The sequence below is a fragment of the Diadema setosum genome, chromosome 18 (assembly GCF_964275005.1).
Source record: "Diadema setosum chromosome 18, eeDiaSeto1, whole genome shotgun sequence".
NCBI lineage: Eukaryota > Metazoa > Echinodermata > Echinoidea > Diadematoida > Diadematidae > Diadema > Diadema setosum.
This window is the reverse complement of record NC_092702.1, coordinates 26924108-26939351: the sequence shown is the minus strand read 5'-3', so window position 1 is coordinate 26939351 and position 15244 is coordinate 26924108. Positions and strand designations below refer to the sequence as shown.

General features: G+C 39.0%; 1 protein-coding gene across 1 annotated transcript in view; it reads right to left on the bottom strand.

Annotated features, from left to right (window-relative positions):
* LOC140241668 (adhesion G protein-coupled receptor A3-like) overlaps positions 1-15244 on the bottom strand; it is a 159825-nt gene that overhangs the window by 51209 nt on the left and 93372 nt on the right. Inside the window, exon 3 of the mRNA XM_072321411.1 lies at positions 13515-13586. Within this exon, the coding sequence (XP_072177512.1) occupies positions 13515-13586 (72 nt within the window). The remainder of the gene's footprint in view (positions 1-13514; positions 13587-15244) is intronic.

Sequence of the window (15244 nt, the reverse complement as noted above, 5' to 3'; positions counted from 1 at the left end):
TCGCTGAAAATGTCACAAGTCATTTGACTGCCCAAGCGTCATTACGCAGATACACTCGTAGATGTATATTTGCATCATTTACAATAAAAGGGAGAAAATATGGGGCTGGATTTGAGATGTATCTTTTTCCTATCACAAAATATGCCAATAGAGTTTGAGTTGAAGGTGAATGACTCCTTGTGCACACACCGTGTTCACACTGGAACTGCAGCTGAATCTTTATCGAAGACTGTCGTAAGAAAATGATCGGAATTGTACTGATGTGAACAGTGCTTTGACGAAAAATGCCCTCCAGTCTTTAAAAAAAAAAAGAAAAAAAAGTGCATTATCTCTTATTTTCATCTCTATACCTCTGAGATACCCAGCTTTATCTGGTCGGTGATTCACTGGGCAAATTTGATTTTCTCATTATCAACAGCTTTGCTAGCTGATAAGGAGACCAGTGGCTAGAGCCCCCCTCTTATGGGAGGTTTTAGCGCTCGTAAGACCAAATCCCTAGGAGCACCCCTGGGAAGTAGAGCAGCATTGTAGCAACAGGAACTACACAAACTACATGTGAGAACTAAATGTAAATATTGTGAGCTTTATTCTCCCCCCCCCCCCCCTCCCCAAAGATGAAAATATAATTATAACTGTATCCAGGGAAAACATATAATTTTCTTTTCTTTCTTTTCATTATTAATGCTAGATCATTTCTTTCTTTCTTTTTCTGAGAGAGCTCATTCTGTGCCGGAAGAAGTGGCTAAAGCCAGCAACATTTTTTGGGATAATAATAAATAATAATGACAGTGGCCTCTTATACAACGCTGAAGTCTGTCAAAAATGGAAGGCACCATGAAAGGTATAAGTGTGAGAGTTCCTTCTTCCAGGAACATATGAAAGGGTATATCATACGTGTAGTGGAAGCAATCTTCTTATACCAGGCACAAATGCTTTGCAATCAAATTTCAGACACATGCAAAATAAAAAAGCAAAAATTTGGTAATCAATCTCCAGGATTTCTATATCTGCACCTGCTCTCTGCAAATTCTCAAAAGGGATTTATTGGTAACAGAAATGCACTTAGGCACCATTCCCCTGGTGCACGGATGAAAGTCAAACACTATCCTACACATAGCCCTATTCTTGCCACATAGACACCATTTTTTCTTTCTTTCTTTTTCTAAACATCCTAGCATATAGACCAGAAGATAAGGCATATATCCTGTATCACAAATCAATTCAAACTGGTTATCTATTCTAGCGTGCACGATTGCATTTGATCAAATTGTTATCACCTCCCAAGTGGCTTCTACGCAGACTGGCAAAAACCAGGTGATAAACATACCCCATGCTTTTCATAGAGCTTTCTCTACTTTGGCATCCTTGCCTTAATCATTATCATTTATTTGACCAAACGGAAATAGAAACATGATAAACAAATTGTACATGTTGTAAAATGAGGATACATGCACAGATGAAGAGGAATGGAGTAACATAGATAAGAGTCAACAATGGTGATGAAAGGAATCTAGACTCTTCACAAAATGATTAAAAGAAAAAGACTACTGTAAAATCACAAATTTTTGCAAGCATTTTAATTTCACCAATATGGCAAGAGCCAAGATTCGCGAAATAAAAATGGCAAAACAAAAATGCACACGAAAGTTCTTGTCTATGCTATATGCATTGAATGCCAGTGGTAATTCACTAAAATTTTACGGTTTTTGGATCCAATTTGCAAAAAAAAAAAAAAAATAAATAAAAATTACAAAATGTCTTGCTTTTAATACAGCATTACTTTTCTGCATGTTCCTTCCCCATCACTGCCTACAAAGATTCAATCAATAGATGGCAGCAGACATGGGGGGGGGGATATCTCTGTATATCACATCATCTTCTAACCACTACATGGTAATCTCAATACATTTCCTTGATTGCTGAATATGATGACTGCAACCGTCTCCTGAACCATCTCTGTTGGTCCTCTCAGATTCAGGAATCTGCAAATTACATTACCATGGCAACATTTCGTTTCTCACACAAATATTCACAGAATAACCTGATATCATATGCAATAAAATGTGTTCCTGTGTGTCGCCATCTTAAAACACCAAAAGACATACTGTTGTTATGGCAGGACCATTAGGGAGCTCAGTTTCCACAGAGAAAAGGCCACTCTCGGAAAATATATCTGAACATAAATAACTGCATTAGGGAGACTCGTGCTAAAACTGATTTTGAATATGAAATACATTATGTATAACACACTTGCCTAGACAAACATGGACTGTGGATCAATTACCAAATTTATGTATGGGTATATGAATATGAACGTACTGTAAAACATGATATTTTAGTGGCATGAAATTTTCACAAATTGGAGCCGACGGCCTTTTTCACAGCATGAAATTTTTGCAAAGTGCCTCTGGCATTCAATGCATACCGTGTAGACAAGAACCTTTATGTGCATTTTAATTTCATGAATCTTGGCTCTCGCGAAATTCGCGAAATTATAATGCACATGAACATACCTTGTTTTACAGTACTTGTGTGTGTTACGTGTGCATCATTAGGTGATTGTTTACCACTCAAGGAGGCTTATATTAGTATTATGTTCTTTTGTAAAGATATATGAGCAAAAGTTTGAGGAAAATAAGACAAGCTGCTCAAAGGCTACAGATTTTAACAAGTTTTCATGCCATCATCACTGGATTAGAAGGTTGATGAGTTCAGGATTTAATGGTACAAAAATAACACAGAAAGGTAATTCCACACTATTTTAGCTTTTCTGGCATAATGAATGAAGACTGGAATTATCCCCATCAGATATTGGGGGGGGGGGTAATATTACCCTTCTCATACACAATTGCATATCAGTAATAAGTCATGGGAATGTGTGCTCTTCATAGCAAATGAAATATTGTAGAATTGTGAAATATTATGCTCAGCAACACACGACAAACACAGGAGTGAATATATATTAGTGCAATGCAAAGATAAATATTTGCAATACACTCCACGGGTGGCTTATAAAATACAACATCACCACACAAGTTTCACCACTGCTGTGATCCAATATTACCTAAAGTGTGTGTATGCTTACACGAGTATTCGCATACATTTACTCCACGCTACTGAAGTGGGCTGTGCACAACGGAGTAAGACGCTACAAGGCTTCCCACTGCATCCCTAAATGGGTTTGTCACACGCAATGAAACGGCAATTTCGGCTGACGTCACTCGCGCGGGCCAAATTGAACAATCTCAATTTGCCAGAAATCTCGACCGAAAAAGCAAGCCCCGACTATTCCTCCCGAAGGGGACAACAATTACACCTGTTATCCTTGCCCATGATGGATGCACAACAATTTACGGATATCCGCAGTCGCTGCATCCGTGGCCGCAAGACCCTGACAATGCTTTCTGATTGTTTGTGTCCCATTTGACCTCTCTTTCTCTCTTGTTCTTTTTCCCTTTCTTTCTTTCTTTCTTTCTTTTTCTTTATTGATCAGTATTCTCTCTATTTCTAGCTTTTTTTTTTTGAAAAGCTACATATACCTGATAGCAGAATTTGTCAATACATCTGCAGGAAACAGTGGTAACACAAGAGATATTGAATCTTGCATTGCAGACAATGGCAAATTAAGAATGATTGGAGTATAGCAAAACTATTGCCATCGGTAAGTGATTAACCCCTTTCCATCCTCCCCCCCCCCCCATTTTTTTCCTCTCAATAATTTCCGTGCGGCCAAAGTTTTGATGGTAAAAACTACTGATTATTTAAATCTTTGACTGCAATGTTCAGCAGTTTGGGGATCAGAAAGAATAAATCAAACAGCGCCAACATAAGGGATAGAAAACAGACATAAATTCACTCTTGCCTTCACAGGGAGCTCATCAAGTACCATTTATGACTCAGATTACCTGCCTTCCAGGGACAATTACACCATGACATATATTGCACCTATTTTTTTTTCTTCCCTCTTTCTTTTTTTTTATTCAATGTCTTTGCCCTCTGCTCTATCTCAACTTAAATCAGCATCATTCTCCCAGTGAAGCGTCTCTTATGGTGTCGAGTTGTTGTCAGGAGGATGGGGAGCCCAGTGGGTGGAACTGCCGTCTGAATGACACACAGTGATGAGCACATGGGGTGTAACATAATCTGTCTCATGTCTGGCGCAACAATGTCTTGGGAATTATCTCATCTTTATCCCACGTAAATGAGTGAATCATATTCGGTAATGAACGTATAAAAGAAGCACAATATTTGGAAAAAAATACAACAACAAAATAAGGAGGCAAAGTCTTCGCAGCAGACAAATTACACTCATAGATCTCCCTTGATGTCTGGTACAAAATCTCTCATGCACATGCATTCTCACGTTTCCTCTTCCCGAATGTCCCTTCCATAATGAATGCGATTGGTGACTTTGCAGATATCGATACCGGAATTCTTGCCATATTATCATTCTTGCTGCCATCAATGAGCCTTCCTTTGAGTCTCCCTGTCATTTCTGTACCTCCATTTCTTTCCTTAATTCACTTCTTGTCTTGTTTTTTCCCTCCTCCTCTCTGTTCTTTTAACATGACCTGGTTCCTTACTCTGTGCCTCTCTCACTATACTTACATGACTTTGAATTCTAAATCTCAGTTGTCCTTTTTTTCTCTCCCACCCATCTTGCTCTTTATCCTTCTCCTCCCCGATTATCTCGCTCCTCTTCTAATTTGCTCTCTCTCAGTTTTATTTACTTGTAGCACCTCTCACATTCTCTCATTACATTTCCTCTATCTCACAACTGCATGCATCCCAAAATATCTCTCCTTGCTCTCAAACGTCTCATCACCCCCCCCCCCCCTCTCCTCCTCCCATCTTATCCTTGCCGATAATGCTTAACCAGGCACAATGTTGAATATCATGTCCCTGTGCCCATCTACTCCCATATTGTTTGCTCATCCTTCGGAAAGGAAGGGGGAGATTGGGGGGGGGGCAGGGGTTATTATATTTCCTCTGCTGTCGTGCACTCATCCTCTGTCCGATGACTCATGCTATTAATCTCTGCTCTGTGTGTAACATGTGCAGGTACAGAGCAGTGTATGTGGGGTGGGGTGGGGGGTCGATAGCATCCCTACCACACACACTCATGCTGCTTATCCCGGGGAGCACTTGTTACAGAGCGTGCCAAAAATTTGCATTGCACGTTTCCCCTCTGGAGGAGAGTGATGGTCACAATGCGGCGGGGGGGGGGGGGGGGGGGAGGGTTTAGGATGGTCATAATATCCCGTTCCTATACTTGAAAGGAGCTTACAGCATATCACTGCAAGGCTTCCAATACTGATCAGAAGTGAGGCAGTAATTTCATACATGTGCAGGTACACACTCAGATTCAGATTTATGTATTTCATCCACCATGGACCTGCAATTTCAAACAAAGGAAAGTGGTTATCACAAGATAAACCAACAACAATGTCTGCCACATGCAAAAGAAAAGGTCACAGGTGCAATTGCTGAAACATACACAGCAGCCTTCTTGTGAGGAGTAAACAAACCATTGTTTACATTCTACGTTTAGTCCTTTGTTCTTCTTCAGTTATTGTCAGAGCTAAAAAAAAATGGCACTCCACAGAATCAGTCTTGTCAGGAATTTACAGTTTCAGCTGAATGAATGTCATCCAAAATCAATAATTCATAGTCAAACCTCTGACATCTATGACCCCGTTTACAGTGCAGCCCGGCCTCAATTGCAGAACTCGGTCCCGCAATTTTGTCTGTTTATAGTGCCGGGCTCGGACCGGGCTTTTAATTCAAACCTTTCAATATTTTGTCGTAGTGGCGCTCTGCTTGTAAACAAACACAATTTGGTATAGTCTGGTTTCCAGTCCCTTTGCCAACTGGACTCCACGGCGACAAAGTCGCCCGCCGCTTTTGCCAAAGGCAAACGCCTTTGCAGGACAAAACCACCTTAAACTATACTAGTTTTCAACATTGAGGGCATTAATATCCTGAATAGCGAAATAGTGCGGGCAGAAGGTCTGGAAGCCAAACTAAATTTGGTACCACATTTGGCCTAGTTTGCGTTTACAGTGAGAGAAGGCCGAGATTGCCTCCAGAGCTTGGCCAAATGCGCAGCCTATTTTAGTACTGCATTTGGCCTTTTGCGCGTTTACAGTGAAATGAAGGCCTTTTCACTCACTGCAAACAGGCTCTGAGAGGGTCATTTCCCTTTCTAACATGCTGGTTTGACTAGATGAGAAACCATGTATGGTCCCATTACTGAGTTTATGCTATATAACCTTGAAATCAGTGCAGCATCATAAGCAATTAAAGAGTCAATTTGTGTTTTTCATATTTTTTACTCCAAAATTTTTTTTTATCATTTTCTTTGCTACCGAAAGAAAACAAAAACAAAAACTGATGTGCTCTCCCATCGATGTGGCACAATAATGAATTTTCTCTTTCCAATGATTTCCCATTACATGCTGGGTGTCACGCATGAACTAAACATCTCTGCTCTCACAGGAACAATAGCAGCGACATGCTCCTTGCGAACGGAGGTTCTCTCTCGTCCATCATTCGGTGGACAGAACGAGCAGAATAGTCATCGAAATGACTCAGAACAGCTGCCTGAGGCATTTGACTGCATTGCTGGCAGGGCTTGTGACGTGATCAGCCTAAGATATGAACTCACTGCTCGTAATAGTCACTTTGCGGGAAAAACAAAAATTTTAATACAGAGAGCAAGATGGTAATTGGTTTCTAACATCTGACAGTAAGATAAAGAGATGTATCATAGCATTCTTATCTCACTCTTGTCTCTCTTTCTATTTCTTTATCTCTCCCTCTTCCAATAATTTACATCTCATGAACACATGCACACTCAAACACACATACACACCCACACAGGATTTCAAACAGTAGCCACAAAAAAAGATAATTGCATTTGCAGAGGGACATAATGGCACGAGTGGATTGCTCGAGTCTGATATCTCTGATGCCAAATGCCCACCTTCCATTGTTCCATGCTGTAATACTAAAACTCCATCAAGATTAATCAGCTGTAGTATGTAAAGCAACTTTATCTGCGTGTATTCATCACAATACAATAAAAGATGCATTTTGAAAGCTTGTAAAGGATGTAAAACCACCTAGCTGTACTGGGTGTTGTTGATGTTGTTGCCTCTTTTTCTTCTTCTTCTTTCCTCCTCCTCCTCTTCTTCTTGCAGTACTTATTTTGTACATACACAAACAGCAACACTATTTGATTGCATAACACAAATCCAACTGGACAGAAATTTGTAATGAAACCTGCAGAAGTACAAAGCTAATTTGGGGAACGGTTGAACAAGGTTATTATGTGATCTCTTATGCATTTGGATTGGATTTCTAGTTGATATGTGTTATTACCCTGGACAACATCAGCAATCTCTCTAGCCAACTCCATATGATTGAAGGTTCTCTATTCAGGTATAACTTTTTAAAAGTCTTTCTGTTTGTTGCATTCTGATGAGAATCATTGACTTTGCACATGAAGACTTTTCTTCACAGTGTTTGATCTCTGTTGACTATGTCTTCTCCAATTATCTTTGAGGTTTCTTTATATATTTTTTTTTGTGTGTGTCATTTGAAAACTGCAGTTGAAATGTGTCTTGTGTAATTTACACAATGCATGTTGTGACATGCAGCCAGTGGAACCGGTAATGGGCATCCAAACCCCACTAGTACCCATCAAGAAAACTCTGTAGCATCATGGTTGTTGTTGTTGTTGTGTTGGTTTTTTTTTTTTTTTTGGGGGGGGGGGGGATGCTATTTGATATCACATCTATTTGTCATGGGTTCAAATGAGCGCGACTCCTTTTTTTGTCAATCATGTTTTTCTGCTGACATGCCTAACACTTCGAGTTCTCTAATCAAAAATCCAGCAAGTATTCCTGAGGCATTTCAGTGTTGGTGTAAGCCAGCTTGTTGGTCAAGACTCAAGCAAAAGTGATTGTTCTCCTGATTTTTATACTCTTCACACATCTGTACAGAGAGCAAGAGAAAGAGACATAGCAACGGTGACACAACATTCGCTCCTGCAACAATGGCTCCGGTCTTATTTTGTCCAAGAACTTGGGTTAGGGGTTTGATAGAGTTTTAGGTTTGGTTTGATGTGAGGATTGGGATTAGGATTAGGGTGATGTTTGGAAGTAGAATATTTATGTTTGGTTTAGAGTTGAATTGAATTGAACAGGTTTTATTAAAACTCATGTCTGGCAGCCAAAGGCTGAATTGCACATGTTCTACAATCATAGTTATAAAAACAGACAGATTATTTCGGTGCTCTGTACAAACATTCATATAAAGACATGATACAAAAAAAAAGAACAAATATTACAGAGGTCACATGTGGTAAATCACAAGAAGTGATCAATCTATGAGGGTATCAGCCCAATCAATTCTGAAATTGCTTTTACAAAAATGAAAAAAAAGAGAGATAAAAAAATATCCTGTCAACATGGCAACACTAAATAAATCATTACTATTACAACTGATAATGAAATAAGTGAGGGTACCAGCCCATCAATACTCAGATTACTTTATCAAAAAGAAAACGAAAAAAGAAGAAATGAGGAAAAAGGGAACAAAATTCACTGTTAACATATCATTACACAGCTAGTCATTGAAAAACTGCCGTTACTATTTCATCTACATATATTGATTTTGATTTAAACAAAAAAAAATCAACATTTTTCACACCTGCACATCACATTAATCACATGTGCCAAATTTCAATAAAATGAAAAATATTTCTTTCTTCTTTTTTTTTTTTTAACAATTATCATCATGACAGCTCATCCTTCAACATAAATAAAACATATCTTTTAGGCCTACATATCAAAAAACTATATCCATCAGAAAAAAAAAAAACGATATCTCAAATCAAAATCTGAGATGAAAAAAAAAAAGGTCAACTCAATCCACACTCATTGTTTTTCTTCATAAAAAATGCGGTTACCATAACAACACAATATTCAGAATTAAAAAAGAGAAGCGAAATATACCCGTCTGTGCTGTAACAATCACTAAAATTATAACTGCAGATATGAGTGCAGATATTTCATGAGTGCAGATATTTCATGGAAGCAATTGTCACAGGAGCTAATGTCATGAAAAGAACCCATACACACATGTACTAAAACACAAAAACTAAAAGCAAAGAAAGTGTATCACAACTGGGAAACTTAATTCAGGTGTCCAATCATCATCTCCAGACAAATAGAGGCAGAGGTGTTGATGCAAATGGGTATCAGAGAGACTCTGGAAGTCTGTGACTGATCTGAGATACTTCCATCTTGCGGAATATTCCGTTTTTACATGTAGTCACAGCGATTGATTCTTTTTGATCAATTTTTTTTTTTCTTTTCCAGGGGAAGTCCTCCTGCGGGGTCAACTTCCTGCTCCCACAAGCATATAAAGGAGTCAAATTTCAAGCCCCAGTTCACCCTCACTCTTAATTGTGTTTGCAGCTCCCCATCTCAATCTCTCCCTCTCGCCACTTTTTTTTTTTTCTTTCTTCCTCATCCCAATTTCAGTCCCTTCCTACATGCAAGGCATCTGCTATTCATTCACTAGTTCGGGCCTTCTACTCGGCGATTCCTTCAGTCAGTCCACTCATTCTTTTGCTCCTTCCTTCACAGACACTCTTGAGCATTCCCCATCACGGGATAACACTTCACGGCGAGCAGCCAGATGACGTCGCTTAGAATGGATTACGGGGAGAGTGTTGAGACATCGCATAACAACCACAGCAAATGGTGTGACCAGTCATTAGCCAAAGATGCCGATTCCATACTCAAACACAGCACGGAAACTTCATTGAAACAGTCTTTCTCTCTCAGCATCTCCCTGCCCTTCTCCATCTTATATTTTTCCCTCAACCAACGTATAATCCATAAACAAACGACCACTGTACCCTCAGGACTTTTTAATAACATTTGACACACAACACCCTCCTCTTGGTCTGATAATTGATACATGGCTTGGCAGGCATGACCAAGAATACTAACCTAGACCGTAACAGTGTTTTCACGACATATCTTGTGCACAAGCTACAGAGCACACACACACATTCTAAAATAAAATTCATTTGTGTGCTACAGTGCTGTACATAGCACTTTGATAATATGGTACCTTTTCAGATAAAACTGTTTAAAGTAGCCTGTCTTTGATTAACCACAAATAGGTGAGAATCTGTTCTGTTGTGTTATTTTGTCCCCCTTTATAGCCCTGTTTACTACATTATATTGGGAATAGAATAACAAAGAAGAATTGCTTAGTCCCATGATAATAATGAATTTCATGAATAATCTAAAAATATGAAAACTACTATGTTGGAAATGCAAGCATTTTATCGCAAATATTGCATATTTCATCTAGCTGGTTTTGCATGACAATCGTCATAATGCCAGAAACTCAAATGTTGCTCAGCAAAAAGGGAAAGCAGATAAAGAATAAATGCAAGCTGACCATGTACACTGGGGGTGCCACTCTAAGCACATGTGACAGTTGGATTTGCCTGCTCCACCTAACATCAGGGCATATTGCAGGGCTGCCAACAGATCAAACTGTTATACAAGATGTATATGCCTAACATTTTGCAAATTGGGACTCGTAAGACAATTTTGTGAGTGGCTGAATTTTCAATTGAGAACCGCTTGGACTGACTGAGAAAGAAGCACGGTCACTTTGCAATATAAAAAAAAAAATGTGCTTCCCTACCTTGGATACGATGTACGAGGCAGTTGTGTTATGGGAGGCAATATTTTCCCTGAGCTGTCAATTTTTCAAACCTGGGTCAACTTACAAAACTCGCTACAATAAAAAATACTGTACAATTGCACCACGCATACAGTACTAAAGAGTTATGAAAAACATATTTTGAAAACAAAAATAAAAGATTGTATTTTGGTTCAAAAACGGGGAGAGTGCACATATACAGGAAGAATGCCAAATCAAATTTCAAGAAAAGCATACCATATCAAATTAAAAAATAAACAAACATGTATTTCATTCAAAACACCTACAATGTACTTCCATAATTAGATGAGAAAAACAAATGCAAATTAGAAACATCCGATACTGTGATATTGCAAACGCAAAATGCACCCAACCAGCTGTTTTCCAGCCTCTGCACACACACTCAGTTCTACACATTACGGAGTGGACCAAAAGAAAAGTAGGTTGGAGGGGGCTATGCGTGTAATCCGTGCTTTATTGGGGTGTGGTTAATGAGGGATGGAAAGAAGTCATCATCTTCGGACCAACGACCTGTGACTACCGCTGCCGCGCCGAGGACGGCCTCCCTCCTCGACGGAGGGAGCCCCCAGTTGGCTCCTTTGCGAGCGAAAAGAAAGAGACCCCCACGTCTGCCCCCTGGAACTAATTGGAGGAGAGAGCTTGGGGAAAACAAATTACTTCTCCACACTTTGCTGGCGTTCCATGAAAAACTTCTCTTACTCCGTAAACTAGGATATAGAAGCACAAGTCTAACTGTCTCTCTAGCTCGACACTATCTCCCCATCTTTCTCCTTTTCTCTCTCCATCTTCTGATTCTCTCTGCCAGTAATAAACTCGGTGTGACCTATAAGACATCTTGTTCTGTTTCAAAAATGACGCATCATCTTCAAAGTGACTCACAGCACTTCGATTATGTCCAAAGGAATAGTCCCGATGCCTCAGTGTGTGGAACTAATCATATTTGCGATGCTTGTGTGGGCAAGAGAAGGAAAAGCAGTTATCATAGTAAACTGCTCTGACAATTTGATGGCACCAACAAGGGATTGTGCTAATCGCAGCGCAAAAAAATAAAAATGCACAATCATGAGACAATAAACTAAGAGGTAATTCTCTTGTTTGTGGTAGCATCGTGGCTGTTTGAAAATGCGTCGTCGATGAGAAATCCTCTGTGGAGTGTCCTCTCCATGAATGCTATCTCACAGGACACATTGATGATTATGTGGGAGGACCCACATAACATGTGATGAGCATTACAGCCATATTCTTCCCACTCACATTCTATATCTAGGGAGAGGGTTGGGAACACATGCAGATATTTAGGGTACACGTACATTCCTGTCGGTGGCTATGTATGCACTGTGATATACGCCTGCTGTGACTTACAATCAACTCTGTCATGTATAATCTTACAAGAAAATCTGTTTCTGAGTATACATTGTACATGTAGAGTGTTTGCATTTCATTACCTCCACCAAGGAGGTTGTTTTTGCTGGCGTTGGTTTGTCTATCTGTTTGGCAAAATAACTAAAAAAGTTGTGAACCGATTTGGATGAGATTTTGAGGAAAATTGATTATGACACAAGGGACATACAAATGATCAAATTCTGGTAGTGATCTTGGTCACTATCTGGATCCAGGAATTTTTTTCTAAAACCTTTTTATTTATTATTTTTTTTGAAGGATTCTTTATCATTGGGAAATAGAATAACAAACAAGAGGATTCAAGCTGTGTGTACTTGAGGTGTGTATACGCACACTACAAGCGCACGCTCAAGGTACAGCAAGAAGTTGAGAAAGAGACACTACAAGGGATTCTTTATCACTGGAAAATTGGGCCATTCTTAGCATATAAAATGGGTGGATATGAGCTACTTGGCAGAGGTCTGCACTCTCCATGTGCTTTTCTAGTTCCTACCTTATTTCCTGTTATTGGTGCTGTCTGTAAAAAAACATAGCATATACACATTTGTGTGTGTTGGTTGATGAAAAGACAGTTAAAGAGGGTGAGAGATACCGGTAGATTGACACACACACACACACACACACACACACACACACACACACACACATATACCTGTGTGCAAGTGAGGGTGTGTGTGAGTTTCCTGTATGCACGTTATATCTGTGTACAACGCACACATTCACATTTGTCTATTTTTTTTTTTTTTTTTGATACGAGATAAGTCAAACCTGTCTCAGCGGCACCCGTCTATAGCAGCCACCTGCTTATAGCAGCCAATTAAAAATCCCCCGCACAAAATTTCTGTATTATAGACCCTTTACATAGCGGTCATCTTTCTAACGCGGCTAGCGGCCACTCGTTTTGTATCCCGTGGTGAATATCTAATTGGGTATAGTACCCACAAAAATTCAGCTCAACCGTTAAATCAGCCATGAATATGTTAGCTTTTATATTCACTACTTGAATTCTACCAAGTCCTATCAAAAGAACAGAAGTAGGCTAAAAGAAAATTTAAAATGATGTAAACTGTACCCCAAAAATCCCCACATTTATAGCTGCTCATGCAAACTTATTTGCTGCTTTCTTTTGTTTCCAAAGAATAACATGTGGCATTTTATGCTATTATGCAATGCAAATTTTGACATTCAAAATGGCCACCAACCTATTTATAGTTGCCACCTGTCTATAGTGGCCACTTTTGCCGTTTTCCTTGGGTGGCTGCTATAGACAGGCATGACTGTGTTTGCACAAATTAACCAGTCACACAAAGGGATTAAAGCTAAGGTGCTATACTCACAGTGTTTGGAGGTTGTTTAGGCCATCAAATGATCGGGGCGCAATGTAGCTGATAGAGTTCATACTCAGGTTCCTGCAATACACATAAACGAATAAATAAGAAGATTGTATTTAATTACTCCATTACAGTTGCGGTTGAACATACAGATATGCAATGATCAAAATTATATGGTTTACAGGGAAAAAAAAATGAACAAGTCACGTTGCAAATTGTAACACACCATGTAGTCAATCAGCCGTGGGTTTGTGTGTATAGTGTGGGTGGGGTGTGTGTGTGTGTGTGTGTGTGTGTGTTAATAGCAAACTGGAATTATTATTCCATTTCCTTTCTTTGGTATTGTGGAAGTGAATAAATAACATGGGGGAATTCCAGCAAAACTGATTAAGTGAAAAAAAAATCATATGGCAATATTAAAAAACTGTCTATAAGTATCATGTACACTGACAGACAAAATTCATTCAGATTTTTTAATCAATCAGATATTAAATGATCTCTGTTTTTAATATTGTATCTACAGCTAGGAAAAGATAAGATTTGGTTCTTGATGCTTGATGTAGTGTAGCCTGATTACAGCTACTGGGAGCTAGAAATGTACATATCTAATATCAATCATACTTGACATTTGAATAAATATGTAAAGCAGACTACGTAAGGTAGAAAGGGCACCACTGAATTAGATTGAATGCATTTTTTTGAAACATGCAAAAAAAAAATACAATCACATGCTGGCAAAAATTGATTAAAGTGCAAATCTACCTCATATTTGCATTAACATCAATAATCACTCAAAATTCATGATCTTAATACTACCTTCCTCTGTGTTTGAGAGATTCAAATATCGAGATATTTGCTACAGTTTCTGAACCATCTACTCCCACTCCCACACACACACATTGCATACACAAGGACAAGTTTTCACATGGGAGGTTTTACTCTCTTAAAGGCATAATTTACCATTTGCAGATGAAAGCATTAGTGCTATAAAATAGTTCTAAAATGTGAGTTAGGGATAGAAACAACCACTGTCAAAGTTTGAATCCGTATAATCGATGTTAAGTGTTGTTGAATACACAAAATGTGAACAATAGTTATAATAAAAAATTTTCCAGACTAAACCGTATACAGTTACGGTTTATTGAGAAAAACCCTGATATCTCCTGATATTTTAGGTTTTATTGCAAATATTTCATATGGTAGGATGTTTTATGATACAACAGACCTACACATATGCATCAAATATGATATCTTGAAAATTTTTGAAATCACTGCTCCCAAAGGTAAACTGGACCTTTAAAAGCATACCCACATACATCCAATACAAGAGACAAACTGCATCCTAGTTTTGCAGCCCTGATACCCTGATACACAACAGATTAAATAGAGGGCTTTGCATTTTCCACTTGCACATATATATGCACTATACAGTCACAGGTTATACAGGTGCACAACAGCTTTCGCCGAAGTAGAGGCATACAAATAGTGGACACTAGGGTCGTATCTGGCCGCAAACTAGATTGGATGACCGCTGGGTCTAAATCTGTCGCTCTGTTGCTGCCGTCCCTCTTCTTTCGGAACGTCCCCACTTTTTTTTTTTTTCTTTTCTAAATTTACAATCGCCAGAGTCATATCGAGTTCACTGCGAGGAATGGCTGGCATGGACAAGATTCCATCGCATCATTTAGCGGTTAACAGCGGGAGTGGCGAATTCATTCGGACTTGTCTCTGTTTGA